Source organism: Grus americana, chromosome 4 (genome assembly GCF_028858705.1).
Source record: "Grus americana isolate bGruAme1 chromosome 4, bGruAme1.mat, whole genome shotgun sequence".
Taxonomy (NCBI): Eukaryota; Metazoa; Chordata; class Aves; order Gruiformes; family Gruidae; genus Grus; species Grus americana.
Window position 1 is genome coordinate 49,034,624 of NC_072855.1, and position 15,464 is coordinate 49,050,087.

The 15,464-nt window shown below is 42.3% G+C and overlaps 1 protein-coding gene across 4 annotated transcripts in view; it reads left to right on the forward strand.

The window, feature by feature from the left end:
* The first annotated feature begins 2,603 nt into the window (after nt 1-2,603).
* Nucleotides 2,604-15,464, forward strand: part of SH3D19 (SH3 domain containing 19) — an 86,384-nt gene continuing 73,523 nt past the window's right edge. For all 4 annotated transcript variants that reach the window (XM_054825271.1, XM_054825267.1, XM_054825269.1 and 1 more), the window contains exon 1: nt 2,604-3,013. Coding sequence is in view for 3 of the 4 variants with exons in the window: in XM_054825267.1 (XP_054681242.1) it covers nt 2,896-3,013 (118 nt within the window). In the remaining variant the exon portion in view is untranslated. The remainder of the gene's footprint in view (nt 3,014-15,464) is intronic.

Genomic DNA, 15,464 nt, shown 5'->3' on the forward strand with positions numbered 1-15,464 from the left:
GTCCTTGCATATCAGCAGATTTTGCAGCTGAGATAAGTGTAGAGTATGTGAACATACTGTCTTACACATTCCTGTATATTACCCTATGCACACTTGTTCTACAGGCATTTAAAACCTAAAAAACACCACTAAGCTTGAATGCTTGTGGCATTTGTACACTGGCAGTGTGAGTACACCTATAGACTACATACCCTGAAGAACTCCAGCTACTGGTAAGCAACCTTCTTTTGGAGACGATGTGCATTATTGAATGTTTTTTGCAATAAATGTTTCAGAAATATGATTCAAATACTTCATGCAATGCTGCCTTGCATTTTAATTTTGTTGAAACGCTGGGAATTTTTACTTGTTTCCAGTAGTATTGATTGGAAACTGTTTCCAGTAGTATGTTAGTTATTGCTACCTGAATCTTGTGTCCACATATGAATTGTGTCATAGTTTGATCTCTTTCTTTCTGGTGAAATCTGTCCTCTATCAGTTCCAGGCATTTCTTGAATGGCTCCTCTAGATCTAAAACTCAGTCACTGTCCCGAGTGCATTTCCCACTGACAGAGCTTGGTATATGGCCAAGTTGTTGCTTCAGAGACTTTATTGCTTTATGTAATTTAGGTATTGTGCTTTCATTTTTAAGTAGGACTTTCCCTGTGAACTCTAAGCAACTCTTGATGATCCTTCCATACTCTATTATCTGAGATTTTTAAAACATCTGAATGTTTTCTTAGTCACAGCTGGAATTACTCTGTTCAGCATGTTTTTCTTAGGCCCAAGATCTCTCCAAATGTATTTTTCAGTTTTATATGCTTGGAAGACTGTGTTCATTTCATCAACAGCAACAAAAGAAGATTTAATTCAATTTTCTGGGCTCTTTGTGTTATGTTCTCTGGTATATTTCTGGTTTTTCCTTCCTTGGTAATTTTACATGATAGCAAGCTTCCTTTCCTTCCCCTCCCAGCAGTAGTGAAACACGTAGTTAAAAAGGAGATATTCAGGAAGTGGAAAATGGATGGTCCTTGCCACTCTTTGTGGTTAGTGGAGTTTAGGAGCTGAATACAGGTGCTGCATTTTGGCTCCACAGCGAAGAACCAGAATACAAACACCACATGCTGTCTTTTATACATGAGAGATTCTCTTCTGTCTCTCCCACACGCACATACCAGTGACTTCCCTGTCTTCTGCTGTTCTTCCTCATACTTTCCCCATTAGAACTTCTTTTTTGTGTTTTTCGTTGCAGGTGAGGCTTTGCAGCACAGCCCTAAAGTGTTCCTGTGGCAGTAGTGCACAACTGAGGAACTTTGTCACCAACTGGTTATCCTGTACAAGGCACGCTGGTCTTGCTAGGAAATTTGTGAGGTGAGATCCTTTGACTTACCATGCAATCCACCCATGCAGAGGTCATCTGAAGCATGAGGCTTTTGAGAACACATACCCGCAGTGGAAGGTTAGATTTGTCTGTTATATAGTCCTGCTGTACATCCAGTTTTATGCCTGGCTTTATATCCTTTTATAGTATAAAGCCTTATGTCCTTCTAAAGTATAACTATTGTATCACTTGAACACTAAATGTTCCAGTGAAACCCCCCCCTCTGTTAAGGAATGTTGACTGTAAAGTCAAGCACTGAAACACTAAGAAATACATAGACAATCATTTGTATTCATGCATTACGGTATATTTTTCACTTTTGTCATCACATACAATGTTTTCAACCTGCACGATCTGCTTTATTCAGTGTACAGAGTAGATGGCGCTTAGTGAGTCAGCACAGATATTGCTCAACATCAGGATTATTCAATGTTTTGTTGTATCTTCCTGGTCTAATTTGTGGTCACATACTTTATTTATTTACTGCCCCTTATTCACCTGCTCTGAAGCTCAATTTAACTTCCTTATATGCTTTCTTAAAGTGGTGCCTAATACAGAGTCATCCATAAAAACTTTTATGGCTTGGTTTTATAGTAACCATATGATGTGAAGAAACAATATAATTTCAATTTTTAGATAAGAGCAACTGAGGCCCAGAAAAAAAAAAAGCTAAAACTACACCTGACTTCTAAGTGTCCAGTTTGAAACATGGCCAGATTTTCCATATCACTTCTGCGCTGGAAGTGTGTACCTCACCAGTTTCAAGTGCATCCATAAGATCACTTCTCCTGAAGTGGTTTAAACCACCCTAACGAACCCCACGCCAAGAAACACATCCTCCTGGCCGCGGATTAGAGCCGGCCGCCGTTTAAACGCCTGACTTCCCTCAGCCCGAAGCCGATGGGCCACCCAGGGCCCAGCTCAGCAGGGCCGGGCTGCTGTTCCAGCCCTCCAGCAACCCCCCGGTGCTCCTGGGGCGCCCGGCTTTCCTTTCCTGCCCTTTTCACCTCCTTACCCTCGTCGTGAGGGGAGTAAGGCCTCAGACCCCTCGCCTCAAGCCCCTTCTCCCCCTTAGCACGGGGCTGCTCGGGCACCGGCGGTGACCCCCATGCTGAGGCCGGCCCGGCTCAGCCCCACTGGGCACCGCGAGATGCCCGCCGCGGCGGAGCGCTGCCCGGCGGCGGCCGCCAGGTACCTCCCCCCGCCGCCTCCTCCGCCCCCTTTTGTGGTGGTGCCAGGCGGCCGCCGGGTTTCCTGCTGACGCCGGAGAGCCGCGGATGGGCAGGAAAGGCCGCCACCGCCTCTCCTCCCGCCCGCCGGCTCCCGCCTCGCCCCCGCTCGCCCCGCCGGCAGGAGCGCGGAGCGGCCCGGGCTGAAAGCTCGCCGGGAGAAGCGGGGCGGAGAGGGCGCAGGTGTGGGGCAGGCCCGGGGATCACGGGGGCCGGGCGGCCGCGCTGAGGGGACGCGCCGGCCTCGCCCGGCAGGGGCGGGAAGGCCCCCGGCCGCGGGCGGACATGGCAGCCCCCGCTTCTTAAATGCGTTCAGCCGCCCCCCCGCCGCCGATGGCCGAAGCCTGGAGGCTGGAGGAGGACGAGGAGGAGCTGCGGGAGCTCGGCAGGAGGCACCGGAGGGTCGCCCTGAGCTCGGCGGCAGGTGAGGGGCGGGGGCGCGGCGGGCCGTGGCGTCGCTTGCTTTGGGCTAGCCCTGGCCCGGTCCCCCCGGTCTGAATTCCTGTCAGGGGCTGGGCGGCGTTGGCGGTGCCGCCCCAGTATGTGCCGTCCAAGTCAGCTTCACCCGAGGTCAGGTCAGCTCAGGTGCATCTGAACCACGGGCTGGCGTGAGCCGCAAGCTGCTCTCCCTGTGAGCTCTCCTCCCCAAGGCTGAGCACCAGAGCCTCCTCCTTCTCCCAGTTACTGCTAACGTGGACACTCACTGTCCTCCAGAGACACGTCCAGACGCTTAAGATGCAGTGTCAGTAAATACAATGCTGATTTTTATTGAAAGTACCAAGGTGGAGGAACATCTAGATACCAGAGTAGTCCACATATAACCATTTCTGTGTAGGTATAGACAGCAGGCCTTGGCAAACAGGAGGCAAGAATTGGTGTATACAAGAAGGCATGGAAACAGGAGCTTGGGACCAAACAGATTGATATGCCTTTTATAGACAGACTTGGAGGTCACAACAAGCTTACATTTGAAATGGTGGAATCCAATGGACCCTGGCAGCAATTGAAAGTATTGAATTCAGACATCATTGTTAATTGAGGGCAGTGTGTCTTATCACCTTTCTGTAGTTACTGAGGTGTGAATGCAACGTTTCTTTTGCTGTCAGTGTAAAATCCCTTCCAGAATGAATTGTTTTCCTAAGGTCTGTTTCCAGGGAAAATCTCAGCCACGCTGCATATTTAAGTTGAGTTCCAAATACTCTGATTTTTAATAATTATGACACAACCTTAACTATATACTAACTTCTGCAATTCATGTGGTTTTGCATCCATTTGAGCAAGAAGAAATTGAGTGTCCCCTCATAGATGACAAAACCACAGCAATTTGAAGGATCGCAGAGGAAAACTTGGAACAGGCAGGCCCTGTGTCTTTCAGTGACCCTAGTTATGTCACTGCGTATCTGGGCAGGTGCATGATTAGCAGGAGCCATTGTGGCTTGGAGTGTGTGCAGGATTTCACCTTGTCTAAGGTAGGGTACAAAAAAAAGTGTTGGTTCCTCTATGGTTTCCTCAATAGCTAAATGTTGGTGCTCCTAGTTATGATGTCTGGTTTTTAAAGTTGCTTCGTTTGAAGTTTTTTATTAGCAGAAACAGTTTATATATGTATATAATCTTTGCTGCCTTCTTGTGGAACAAAGCTTGTTCCCAGAGCTTGTCTTTGGCTTAATGCTACTAATCAGTAATAAAGGGCCTGTGTCCTTTTTTTATTTTTATTATTATTTTGTCCTGACAACCCCCCTTTGAAATGGGCCGGCAGGCTTACCCTACTAGCGTAAAGTATGTGTGAATGAATGGCATTCTGCTTTAGCTGTCTCTCCTTTCCATCTGTGTTGGGTTTGCATGGCAAGGTTTTGGTAGTGGGGGGTGGGGTGAGGGGGGGGGGTGTCTACAGGGGTGGCTTCTGTGAGAAGCTGCTAGAAGCTTCCCCTGTGTCTGACAGAGCCAATGCCAGCTGGCTCCAAGACGGACCCACTGCTGGCCAAGGCCAAGCCAATCAGCGCCTCTGTGATAACATATTTAAGAAGGGAAAAAACACTTAGAGTTTTTGCAGCTGGAGAGAGGAGTGAGGAGATGTAAGAAACTCCGCTCTGGTGCCTGGAGCACCTCCTCCCCCTCCTTCTGCACTGATCTTGGTGTCTGCAGAGATCCCCCTGCAGCCTGTGGTGAAGACCATGGTGAAGCAGGCTGTCCCCCTGCAGCCCATGGAGGAAGGATGAGGGGGTGTAGAGATTCCACCTGCAGCCCGTGGAGGACTCCACACCAGAGCAGGTGGAGGCACCTCAAGGAGGCTGTGGCCCTGTGGGAAGCCCACACTGGAGCAAGTTCCTGGCTGGACCTGTGTAGAGAGGAGCCCATGCCAGAGCAGGTTTGCTGGCAGGACTTGTGACCCTGTGGGGGACCCATGCTGGAGCAGTTTGCTCCTGAAGGTCTGCATCCCATGGAAGAGACCCAAGCTGGAGCAGTTCGTGAAGGACTGTAGCCCGTGGGAGAGACTCACGTTGGAGAAGTTCGTGAAGGACTGTGTCCTGTGAAAGGGACTCCGTGCTGGAGCAGGGGAAGGATGAGAGGAGTCCTCCCCCTGAGGAGGAAGAAGCGGCAGAAACAACGTGTGATGAACTGACCGTAACCCCCATTCCGCATCCCCCTGTGCCGCTGAGGGGGGGGCGGAGGTTGAAGCCGGGAGTGAAGTTGAGCCTGGGGAAGATGGGAGGGGTGGGGGGAGGTGTTTTAGGATTTGATTTTATTTCTCATTCCTCTACTGTCTTTTGCTCGTGAGGATAATTAGTGAGTGATCTCTCCCTGTCCTTATCTCGACCCATAAGCTTTTCATTATACCTTTTCTCCCCTGTCTAGTGAATGAGGGGAGTGATAGAGCTGCTCTGGTGGGCACCTGGCCCCCAGTCAGGGTCAACCCACCACACCATCTGTTTGCAAGACGCTACAGTGGAAAACAGCACAAAGACTTCTATCAGAGCATTCTTAAGGCGTGGGTGAAGAATATTACCTGAGGTGGATGAGTTTGCTGTTCTTCCCTTACTTGACAATTCTCTTATTTCAAATAGGTTTGTAAATAAATGTATAAGTAGTTTGTCTTCTTTTTTTTTCATGTAATATGCAGTAACACTGCCAAAATGGTAATGTAAATAGGTGTTAAATAAGCCTGTTGGATATTTTGGCAAGGTTTAAGAAATGTTGTGGTTGCATCTTAGCAGACTGTCAATTTAAGCATTTCAGTCTGTTAAACTAATAGTGAATACGAGCAACTGAAATTTCTGGTAGGCTCAGCTTATGCATGAAAGTGCATTAGGGCACTTGCTCACCTTTGTCCTGCACATACAAGGTGTGTTGTATGCTAAGTGATACTTGAAAGGTGAAAGTTCACAAATGCTTCTGACTTACTAAACACTCGGACATGTAATTAGCACTGTTTTATTGGAGGACCAGAACGCAGGAGACCATGTAACTAAGTAGTATTTTCCCTTGAAGCTAGTCACAGTTGTCCTATGCCAGATACTGTAGGATGAAGCCAGCTAAACTAACAGCTTGCTGCTGCTAGAGGTGTGATCTTTCGTGGATGTTCACTTCTGCTCCCTTGTGTCAGCTCTGCTGCTTCTCCCACCTGTTGGTGAGTGAAATCACGGAAGTTGTGGTTTGGTGGCAGCCTGGGCTGATCTACCTGGTGGCTGCTGTGGCCTCTCTTGGAGTCCTCGTGCTTGCTAGAACCTGCACCAACCTGTTCTGGTGTGTTGGCCAAGCAGAGAGCTATTTTTCTTGTTCTCTTCAGTGGATGGGAGCCTGCTGATTCAGCTCGCTGGAATGGTTTTGTACAGGTTCTGATGAATGTTGAAGCTGGCACGAATGAAAGACTAGGAACATGCAGCCGGAGGGAGGTAAGAGAGTGTGCCATCCAGAAGTTAGTTTGGCATAGGTTGCTGTGAAACTGTTGGAGATCTACTCACATGGGGTTTTTTATTTGGTTGGTTGAGGGGCTGTTTGATTTTTTGGATTTTTTTCCTGGATTGGGCAGGGGGCTTTTTTGCTGGTTTAATGAGCTGGAGGCTTGCTGAAGCACCAGACAAGCGCCAGAGCTGATGTTAAAGCAGAGAATGGAAACTTGGAGATATGAGCAGATGAGATGGGCAGAACCATCCTTGTCTATGGTGTAGTTGTAGATAGCTATGCAGACTTGTCTACCTCTTCATCCCACTGCACGTCATGACGATGGAATTATTTTCTCTCAATTCAAGCAAGCTTTTTAATTAGCATGTTCTGGAAAACCTGTGAGAAGATATTAAGTAGAGCAATTTGAGACTCTTCTAATGAAATAATTTTCCCTTTAAGAAAATGCTCATTGTTTGATTTTTTTTTTATATGTATAGTTTTTTTTAAGTTATAGGGAGAACTAGGATATATTCTTTAAAAATTGAGGAATGAAAGTAGCTGTATAGCTTCATTAAACTGAATCATCTGGTCACCTTCTGTGGGAGAGGAAGCCAGTCGTGCTGGAAGCCTTTAGGTTTTCTTATTGCAATATAAGTAAGCAAAATAATGTGATTGATTTCTACCCCCATGTTGCATAATTCTGTCACATACATTACTGCTCTGAGAATTAATAGAGGACACTGGGTTTTTACTGGATTTTTTGGTTTAGAATGTCAGTATTTTTATTTAGTTTGTTTTTAATAAAATAGAAACAAAAAAACCCAACCAAACAGCAACAACAAAAAACGGAACTAAAATTCTATTTCCTCATAGGCTTACAGGCTCTTGCTGTCTAACTTTGGACCTTAATCTGGTGTGTTTTCCTATTTTGACTAACTTTTTATTCTGTGACTACTAACTAAAAAAAGTGGGCTTGCAGGAAATTTTATAGTTAATATAGTAAATCTTAGTTATGAATTCCATTGGTTAATTACGTGTCCTTGCTGCCACATTAGGGCTGAGGAATAATTTCAGTATTCTAATGTTCTCTAAAGTGCACAAGAAATTTTTAACATATTCAGTATCTGTAGTATTTCACTTTGAATTCTGGTCAGTGTTCCTTGAGAAAGAATAGTCCATTATGGATGTGGCAGATGTTTCCTTACTTAAAAATAACATAAAATTGCCAAATATAGAAGTTAATAATGAAATTTATTAGAGTTCATAATGAAGAGCTATTTTGATTTGTACTTTAATGTGTGGTTAAAAGTATAGATGGTCAATAATACAAGGAAAGGCTTTGACTTAATTTAATATTGCTCTGTTTCACTCACAAATGCTTGTCTGTGGCTTGTTCCCACACAGCGGCTGTAAATTTTGCACTTGTTTTGTTATTCTGACTGAAACATCTCTGGGTTTTGGTGGGATTTTTTTGTTTTGGTTTGTTTGGGGGTTTTTTTCCCCCCTATTTCTGTTTTTCCATAGTATTTCAGATGTTTTCTGGAACTTTTTCAACTCTAGTGGGCAATTTTAGATTATGAGTGAAATTGTCTATTTTTGGTTGGTTAATTGACTGAGTACATTGGGTTGCTTGGTTTTTTGTTTGGGTTTTTTTGTGTTTTTTTTTTTTTTTTCCAAAACAAGACCTAGTTCAGAGTTGGATCAATTCCTCACACACCCACAACTCCCACATCAAACTGGTGCTGACTTGTTTTGGAAGCTGAGAACAATGAAACAAATTGGAAGCTGTGTCCAATATAACAAATTAAGGTTGAATATTTCACTACTCAACATGCTGAGAGGTTATGGGGGTACCTTTGTGTGATATGTCTGATGAAATTCAGTGAACAGTAATTTGCAGGCATCATGGAGTTTTCACAGATAAATTAAGAATTTGAAAGAACAATGCTCAACAGTTGTTCCCATGTTAATGCAAAAAATGTGTTTAGTCTTAAGAAGTAAAGAATAAGATGGTCTGAGATTTTTCATGAAATTCTTCAGTCTGAGACTGATTAAGTGATGATGTCCTTTAGGGTTCACTGGATCTTAACATGAACAGCTTGACCTTGGTACTTCCCAAGGGGTGCCAGTGACCCTGGAGGAGAGAGAAAGCGTGATTAGGAAAAAGGTGGCTCCAAGAGTTAGTTGCTGTGTTCTTAAAACCTTAACTAAATCTTATATTTAAGAAGCGGATAGATCTGCATCGTACAGAACAGAAGTCAGCATTGTTCAGCTGGCAACTTATTTGTTGGCATGCCTGTGTCCTTCAGTGCTGATCTGGAAATTATTCTGCTTGTCCATAGTGAGAATAACCATTCATTGTCTCTTATTCAGAGCAGAAGAAAAAAAATCCCAATAGAGCAGATCAACTGTCTTGAATAAATGCATAAGGTCTACCTGTGATCTGCTAGTCTGTCCACATGTATACAAGAAGCCTTTAAAAAGAGGACTGAGAGTTGGGGGAGAGGGGATGAGTATTTTATTTATTTATTTATTCATTCATTCATTTATTTAAGCAGTTGGCTCACAAGTTCAGGAAGCGGTAGAATTGATTGCCAGCTGGGCATCTCTTCCCTCTTTCTCCTGGGATTCAGTCTGTTTTGTTTTTGTAGTCCCAATGCAGGCTTCAGTTTTAATAATTGCTTGAGGCACCACCACAGTAAAACACTTGAAATTCAAAGAGCACAAATAATGCAGTTCTCCTGTAATAATCTCTAACTGGTGCTAATGTCTTGTATCATGTAAGTATGGAAAAGATTACCTGATTAAGCCTTTTCTGTAGCCTGTTGAAGTTACTGTACACATTTCTACTAAATTTCATAGTCTTTGAATTTAGCTTGCTTGAGGTAAATATAAGATAATAACTAAGCTTTTATGGAAGCTAAATTATGTAGCCTATATGTGGAAATTCACCAACGTGTCTTAAAATTCAAGTGTACTGTCAGTGGCAAGAAAAAAACCTGCTTGCAGTTACTTGGCCAAGAGTGTAGACTGAACAACAGAGAATGCTGTGTCCTCTAAAGAAACGACCCTTCTGAAAATGAAGGCTGCTCTAAGGACAATAACTGAATGACTACTGATAGTCAACAGGGTGATTCTCTAGCCAAGGAAACTGTAGAAATAATGATGATAATAATAATAATGATTAGAAATTGACCTTCTTCATTTAGGTTATAGCCAAAGCAAGGCACAAAAATGTATCATTGTGCAAGAGGCATTGAGTTTGTAGCCAAAGAGTATAACCCATTGAGTTATGATTGCCTGAAGTATGTGCTGTTAACTATGTGTTGCAAGCAATCATTTCCTCTCAAGGTGACAAATGATAAATCAGGGTTGTTGCATAAAGAATGGGGATAGACATCAAAGGGCAGAATGAGTCATAGCCTCACTGCAAGAAGCTTCTACCATAGTGGTGGTTGTTTACAGATGGAAAAAACCTTTAATGTTTGTAAATAAATTTGTCAATATTTTATTTTTTACAGTATAGCCTTGATTTAAAATCTGGAAACAACAGAGAAGTGGTGTTGACACTCCCTCCATTAAAAGCTGATGTAGTTCTGCATGGGTTGTTTCAATAACCATCTCATGCAATATGTGGAGAGTGAAAAGAAATTTTATTTTGATAGTAAAGCCATTTGACATAAACTTTTTCTGTTGATGCTTATTAAATGCATTAGTTAAATTAAAAGCTTAGTTAAATGCAGTGCTTTACATTTAGCATGGTTTAGTTTCTTTGTTTGATGATTTTATGTTTGTGGCCATGGAAGGGTTGGCTAGAAGGGAGCTCTGGGGTCACCTAGTCTAGCCTCCTGTTTGAAGCAGGACTGTTGCCAAGGCTAGATCCGTCCAGCCAAGGCTTTGTCTAGCTAGCCAAAAACCAGGACGGTCTAGCAGTGTCTTGAAAATCCGTGTCCCAAAAGAGAGGGATTTACAGCCTCTGTGGGCAACCTGCTCCAGTGCTGCACTACCTCCTAGCGAAAGAATTTTTCCTCACACTCAGCCTGAACCTCCCAAGCAACAGTTGTGACCATTACCCCTTGTAATATTGCCCACTAACACAAGGAAGAGTTTGCATTTGGGATCTTTGTTGCTACCCTTCAGGTAGCTGCATGCTGCTGTTACATAGCTCTTTTGCCTCCTCTTTGCCGGACTAAAGAAGTCCGTCCCCTTTAGTCTTCTCATTGCGCAGTTCTGCCTCACTTCAGGTTCTCAAACTGTACAAAAATGGAATGGAAGCACTGGCTTCATTGCTGGCCAAGATTTTTACTCTTCTCTTGAAAACCAGCATGCGTGAAAGTTACTGAAGCATTCCAACAGCAGACTTGGGAAGACAGTATATCATCTGTTTATCTGTGGTTTATGCTTGGCAAGCATCCTTCCCTTCAGTGAAGGACAAAAATAAATTTTGCGGGAAAGCGTAGATTTAGTGGTTAATGGCACATAGCAGGAAAACTTCCTTTTTTCCCCTCAATGTTGTATGAATTTTGAAAGATGCAGGGTTTTATGGATATCGATATTTTTAAATTGACCATCTGATGTAGTGCTATGTTACACTAACTGCTTCAGGTGGTGTTGTAAATCAGAAATTTGTATGGATTGCATGTGTTATTCTGAAAACATCAATTTGACATTCTGACTTGAGAATTTAAGATCTTATTATAAGATTTAATGGAATTCTAAATAAGATGCTTCAAAGATGAACTTAATTGGTTTATGAAGTCTTGCATATATTACAAAACAAATCTATCCCTGCTTTCTGTGGCTGTATGTAGCTGTATTTGGGTCCAGCTTGAAGGGCTGGATGAAAGCAAGGCTGAAAATGTTCACACTGTAGTAGAAGCTGAATGCAACAGATCTCACTGTTCTGTTTCTTTTCTACTGCCTTTTTTCCCCCCTAAGCTTTTTAAGAGGTGGTTGTATTTATTTTGTGTGTGAGTCACCACCTCAGTCAGCTTGTTCAGGCTTTTGGAGAAAATGTGATTGGATCAGAACAGGCAGGTGATTTCAAATGATTGACATTGTCACTCCTATAACTATTAGAGTGTATTGCCTCAGCCCTGCAGAGCTATGATAGTAGCATGTACGTGCCCCATTGTGCAAACTGAAAAAAAACCCCCATGGAACAAGAATTTTGTAATTTTCACATCCTTAGGAATGTCATAGTGGATCAGACAAAAAGTTCATCTTCTCTGGTAACCTATTTCTTACAATTGCCTACACATGTCTTCAGGAGCATCTCCTAGGATTTGGTCTTTACTTCCAAGAGAGATTCCTTCCCTTCTGCCTAAATCAATTCCTTAGCAGTTTCTCAGAGGCTGTATATGAAAGCCCCTGCTAAATAGTTGCCGATGGATTTATTTTTCACAAATTCAATTCCTTTTTTGAATCCACTTACACATTTGATCTTCAAATCTTACATGGTGGTAAGGAACATAATTATTCATTATATAAAATCAGTTACTACCTTTTATATGCTGGCCAGTATTTTTACTGGGTATTCACTAATTCTTGAATTGTGATGATAAATTTCTTATCAATATTTAATTTTTTAATATGGTTTTGAGCATGGTGATTTACACTCTTAAAAACTTAGGTAACTTTTCAAGCACACAAAGGGGTTTCCGATCCATTGTCCTAGACAGAATATTGTATGCATAAAAGAAGCTATTTGATTTTTTTTTCTTCAGCTGTAACATTTTGCTTCTATTTATAAGAGGTAAGCTAAAATTAATATAAATTGCTTTCTTAAAGTGATAAATTTGTATTCATCATGGACTCTGTCTTGGATTAAAACCCGAGCACTCAATATCACAGATCTGCACGTGAAAATTGATTCAGGTTGTGCACATCTGTGTTAAATCATTTACAAGAATTTTTGAGTGAACAGTGTGCTCTGATGTTATTCATTATTAAGATACTGTTGGCTCATCCTGTTGGAGCGATGGGACATAAATGCCTGGAAACAAGCTCAGCATTTTGATAACTTTCTCATAATAAATTGCTCCTTCAGTGTGCTGTATTCATTTTGTGACTGTATGCACTGTAAATCTAGGGTGCAGAAACTAATAGAAATGTGAGACTTGGGATCAAAGTAAAAGCTTTGGAAAAAATCTCTCTCCTTCTACCTAGTACTTTGAAAATGGCATTTCCAGGTGCCATTTGATGTTTATCTGATGACAAATGCTGTAAGCCTTGTCATTTGTCATAAGCTTGTCAACCTTTGCAAATATGTCTGAAGAAACACCCAGTGATCTCAAGGCTGGGATGAAGAAGTTCACCTGAGAATGGAGTTCCTGAGGGTGGGACACCTGCTGTAGTCTACCACGTCCGTTGTTTAAGTGGGGCAAGAGAGCGCTTGGAAGAGTGGCACTACCAGCATGGGACAGGTATCACTGAATGTTGAGATAGGATAATGCTGCAGACCTCATGAATCTAGTGCTCCTGGGCATAACCTCATGATGACAAAATCTATTTTTCCATGCTGGTGTGCTGAGCTTGCCATAGATCACCAGTATCATCTCTGGGAAATGCATGGTAGCTGCTGCCATGACATTAAGCATGCTTCACTTCTCTAGTTGCTCTCCACTAGCTCAATGTTGGTGGAGCCATTATCAAGAGCTATTTAATTGAGGTGTGTTATTATGGTATTTTACTGTTGGCACTGTAGTAACGTAGAGGTACTTATTAGTGTATTTACAGAGGCTGGATGCCTCTGGCAGGATCTGTAGGCCTTTTTGGTGTGTGTACAGGGCTGGGAAGAGGAGAAGTCTGGGCGCGAGTGGGAGGAGAGGGATTTCTCCAAGGTACCGAAGAATTGGAACAGTCTCTGCCAGCATTGCCAGAGTACCCAGGAACCCTGGGTTTATCTGCGGTAAATGCAGAATCCTTTGTTTTGAGGGTTTCTGGATGCTTATGGCTTTGCCATCCTTTTGGTTGGTCATTTTAAGTTGCCTTATGGTTTTTGAAGCCTCTCATTGAACAGTAGGGAAACTGCTTCATGTGACCATGAGTAGCAACTGAATGGATGGAATTTGCATTTAGAAGACTGATGACACAATGCACTAGCCTGATGTTAAGGCTAGAAGCAGCTACAGAATTACTTTTATAATAGCTGCTTTTTCTATTGTTTATTTTTTGAGGGGCTGGAATGAGGAGGAAGTACAATTGCTACACAGTTGGAAAAACAGATGAGAAGGCTCTGTGAAATACTGTAATTTCTCAGAACCCCAGAGATAGGTGCAGTCCGCTTTTGTCTACAAGGGCCACATGTGAAGAATGAAAGGTACATGCATCTAATATGAGTGGTTGTGTATAAGGCATTTCTTAGAATTGTGACTTAAAGCTTTTATTTTATACACAGAGACACAAGAGTATTTTTATTATGATTTGTGTATGTTTTGTAAATTGTGTTAAATTCAACCACATTTTCAATTTTTAAATAATAATACACCAAGCTGTATGTTGTGAACTATGCTTATTTTTGCTGAGCATGCTTGAAGTTCTTACCAAATGGTATAAAAACCTTGTGCTCTGGAAGGGCTGCCTGCCTCTCTTTCATCACAGCAGGTGACTTGCTATTTCCTTGTTGTCCCCCTCTTTTTTCCTCCTATCTTCCATCTTTATAAAACATTGTTATCTTCTTCTGTTTTGGAGTTTGGGAGGATGTCCGTATGTTTCCCCACTGGTTTGGCAAATGGGCCTGTGTTAAGAAGGTAATGGTGCTGGTGTCCAGTGACTGCATCTTTCTGTCCTTGTCACAGTCACTGAGGACCTGTGGGCTTCCTCAGTAATCTGCTGCTCTTTGGCACTCTTACTGATTAGCCATGACTTCTGATGCATTCCCACTGTTTGAATTGGTCTTCCATTTCAAATTCCTGTCTCAAGTTGTAGTAAGACCCTAATTTAGTGTTGGTCAGATGAGTCTGCACACTTTCATTTTACCACGGACCGGGCTGGTGCCAAAGGCATGGCTATAGAGTTATCAGATTCACTGCACAGATGGGCCTTCTGCAAGAGGTGAAATCGTGGTGCAAGGAATCCAGCTGTACATAGTGACTTCTGGTCAGGATGGTCCTCAAGGGCCAAAGGGTGCATGTATGCAGATTTACACACACACAGGTTACACCAATAATGAAGGTGTTTGAGGTACTAAAGGGGATTTGGTAGATGTGGATAAACTCATCTCACACCTCAGCAAAATGTCTTCACAATGCCAGGTGACTCATATCTTAAAAAAAAGAATTTTGGATGCTGATCTCTATGTTATCAAATAATATGCATTAAAATATGACACGTTTCAAGAACAGACAAGTGCTAGGCTTCCTGTTCTTTGGCATACTAGCTTAGAATTGCACAACTTTTTAAGCTAATGGATGAGGGTTATCTCAGGTTGCAACAATTTATTGATATATGCAAACATTAATAAATAAATTTTTTACACCTTTGAATTAATCCCCTTTATGATGTTTCTAGATCTTGTAGTCTTTGTTTTATGATAAAGTGCAAGAGACCTTTTTGGGAATAATTAATTTTGTGGTACTTAAAAAAATCCAGTGCACGTGAGAAGAAATTGTTACATTCACTTTGCCAGAATTTTTTATTTCTGTGTGACTGTTGGGCAGAATTACCAATGTCACTGGAAGAAAATATTTTGTTAATGGGCTAATTTCAAATGCACTTCTATAGAAAATCAATGCTTGCAACAAAATCATTGAGGTTTAAGAATGTTCTCTTGTTAGGTGTCTTTATGTGGACTAGGTAAACAATTTGGGGATTCTTTCATCATAAATAGTGACAAGGGACCACAAAATATTCCAAGAACAGGCTATTGAGTATTTCAGTGGTATCTTAAGAGAAATAAATACTGTTATTTGCCTGGTACATTTCTTCTATTTTTATAGAGTTTCTTTTATGGTTGAGTGTGTTACAATCTTTTATTTTAATAAGTAGTTTTC